The sequence below is a fragment of the Ascaphus truei genome, chromosome 8, assembly GCF_040206685.1.
Source record: "Ascaphus truei isolate aAscTru1 chromosome 8, aAscTru1.hap1, whole genome shotgun sequence".
Classification (NCBI taxonomy): domain Eukaryota; kingdom Metazoa; phylum Chordata; class Amphibia; order Anura; family Ascaphidae; genus Ascaphus; species Ascaphus truei.
The window spans coordinates 42642270-42645402 of record NC_134490.1 but is presented as its reverse complement, the minus strand read 5'-3'; the positions used below and the strand labels follow the sequence as shown (position 1 = coordinate 42645402).

General features: G+C 44.7%; 1 protein-coding gene across 1 annotated transcript; it reads right to left on the bottom strand.

The window, feature by feature from the left end:
- Nucleotides 1-1298: 1298 nt before the first annotated feature.
- On the bottom strand, nt 1299-2685 carry LOC142500926 (uncharacterized). The gene has a single exon (XM_075610199.1). The coding sequence runs from the start codon at nt 2458-2460 to the stop codon at nt 1327-1329; it is 1134 nt and encodes a 377-aa protein (XP_075466314.1). The 5' UTR covers nt 2461-2685; the 3' UTR covers nt 1299-1326.
- Nucleotides 2686-3133: the final 448 nt, after the last annotated feature.

The following is a 3133-nucleotide window of genomic DNA, read 5'->3' as shown; positions in this document are numbered from 1 at the left end:
CCACATGTGAGAAGCAGGGGAGGTAGTATCCAAAGCACAAGGTCACTATAGTGGAGTGCATCCTGGAGGACGTCCAGCCTCCTTAAGGACAGAGTGCCAGTAGATCACAATAGTGGAGTGCATCCTGGAGGACGTCCAGCCTCCTTAAAGGCATAGTGACAATAACTGAAGAGTGCAGCAAAACTAAATATAAACATAAGGGTTCTTAGTCTAATCCATTGGCCAAGGAATTATAAGCCTGCCACCACGTCAAGGTGAACCCTACTAAGCAGGTACCTACACTACCCAACAGCAAACTAACCTCAGTAGTAATTGAGTGACTGTCCCAGTCTTCCAGAATCCACAGGAGATGAGTAAAGACCCCAAGGAGGTCCAGGCAGGAGCAGCATACAATGGTAGGACTTGCAGGAACCCAGACAGGTAGCCACTGAGTGCTATTTAAAGGAAGCAGCAGCTGTAAGCAATGAGAAAGTCAGAGAGAGGCTTACTTCCTGTCAGGAGGAGGAGGGCAGGATTTGCCAGGAAGCAAGATGGCGTTGTTTGCTTCGGAATCCTTAAAGACACAGGATCTTGACTCGCAGCTAGAGGGCGGCGATCAGAAGTAAACAGGTAAGGGAGGAACACACCGCGGGGGGCGTGTTCCGCACATCGTTACAGAGAGGGATTTTAGTAGGGGAGACGCTGAGACAGATTTAGGAAAGAGTAGAGTGATTCTGGCAGCAGCGTTTAGGATAGATTGTAGGGGAAACAGGTGAGAGGCAGGAAGGCCAGACAGCAGGAGGTTACAGTAATCGAGACGGGAGAGAATGAGGGCCTGAGTCAGAGTTTTAGCAGTCGAGCAACAGAGGAAAGGGCGTATCTTTGTTATATTGCGGAGGAAAAAGCGGAGGTTTTAGATACATTTTGAATGTGAGGGGCGAATGTGAGAGAGGAGTCGAGTGTGACCCGTAGGCAGCATGCTTGGCCTACTGGGTGAATGATGGTACTTCCAACAGTAATGTGAAAGGAGGAAGTAGGGCCAGGTTTGGGAGGAAGTATAAGAGGGGGAGCCTATGTATGTTATGTATTTCAAATAATTAGCTCATAGGGGAATATGTGTGTGTGTGTGTGTGTGTGTGTGTGTGTGTGTGTGTGTGTGTGTGTCTGCGTGTGTGCGTGTGTGTGGTTGATCCTAATACAATCTATGTGACTAAGAGTATGGATTCATTCTGAATGACTGACATCACAACCCTGTTTTATAAGCAGTACAAGACCTATATATCCAGCCACATAGATGCAGACGTTATTTGGTTGCCATGTTTATTAGTTGCCAAACTTCACGTCCCCTTAAAAACACTTCCTGTGAATTGCAGCTGGTCCATATTCTTTGTATTCCATGGCCGTGACCCATAACTCTTGAAAGGATGACAAAGAAGAGAGAACAGAGGCACCGATCCACCCAGAGAGTATTCTGTCTGGAGGTGCACTGATACTAATGTGTGTCCCTGGTAGAGTTTGATGTTCCAGCTCCCTGTAAATCCTCTTGGAAATGCCTGGGAAAAGGGTCGATCCCCCAGCCAGGACCACATTACCAAACATATATTTCTGGACGGTAGGGTCACACTTGCAAATGCTTTGAAGGATCATTTTATGAATCCCTGGCGCAGAAATTCCAGCATCAACTGGACAGAAGAGAGCTTCTGGAGCCCTAAATACCTGGTCCCCAATCTTGATTGTATTACCGTCTGGAAGTTCGTACATGCAAAAGGAATCCTGTGGCTTCTTCTTTACTTCTTTGCGAGGATCCAGAACGATGTAGCACATTTTCTCTTTGATATCTCTGACGATCTCCCTCTCTGTGCAGCTAACAAAGGAGTAACCACATTCTGCAAGCAGCACTGCGAAGTATTTGGTTATATCCCTGCCTGCAAAATCCATTCTGGATATGTTCTGGAGCAAGCAGTGGCCCTCATAAATGGGAATGGAATGAGTAACCCCATCCCCGCTGTCCAAAACTATTCCGGTGGTTTGACCAGCTGCGTATAGCGCCATCATAGCTTGTAGACTTACATAGACGGCAGGCACTTTGAAATTTTCAAACATGATCTCTGTCATCATCTCACGATTCTTTAATGGATTCTGGGGAGCCTCGGTTAGAATTACTGGCCTCTTCCAAGATTTCAGCTTCAGCTCAAATTCATACATGTGCCTCCACACTGTTTCCATGTCTTTCCAGGATGAAACAATCCCGTGCTCCATTGGGTATGTCAATGTTAAGACAGCCCTCTTGGCCAGAGCTTCATTTCCAATATAAATGCTCCGGTGACCCGCTCCTATCATGGTGGGTCTCAGCTTTGGATATCCTACTACTGTGCTGATTACAGCCCTTGGTCTTTTTTCACCGGCAACTCCAGCTTTGCATAACCCAGACCCATTGTCAAAAACCACAGCTGGGACATCCAAGGCTTTTCGGCCAAACATAATTCTTGGGTTGCAGGACAGAGAGTTCTCCTTCTCTCTGAAGCCTTTGGAAGAAAACTGGTCAGTCAAGTCTTCTAGATTCTTTACATCACTAAAGAAGGTTGTTAATACCTAGGAGATATTTACTTAACCAGAAACACATAGCATGATTCAAGGCCCATTGTCTCTCTAAACATTATAGATGTTGTTATATTTACACGTAGGTTCTACTGGAGTTAGGCTACCTGTATATCTCTTGATGGTATTAATCATGAGTGTGAGGGGTCAAGACAGAATGTTGGGACTGTGAGCTGATTGTACAGATGATGTCAACAATGAGCTTTCATTCCAGTGCTACTAACGCTGGTTTGCTATGACAACCTGTGTCATATGAACTATATACAAAAATCAAAACATATAATATATGGTTTGTTGCCACCTTTTTCACCTCACCATTTTTTGCTATATTCTTGTTAGATCTTTTGTTGGTTCATATGTGTTTTAATGTACAGCATTCTAATGGCTATATTGTTCCTGGAGAAGTGTAGATTGTTCATTGCGTATTATACCTTTTAAGGAATCCACATGAGAGTTCTTCATAAAAATAAAGCTGTGTATCGGGAAGTTTCTTCTACCCATGTACTCAAAGGCAATTGTTGTATGTTATCTCTCTTTGTAGCTTTGAGCATGCCAC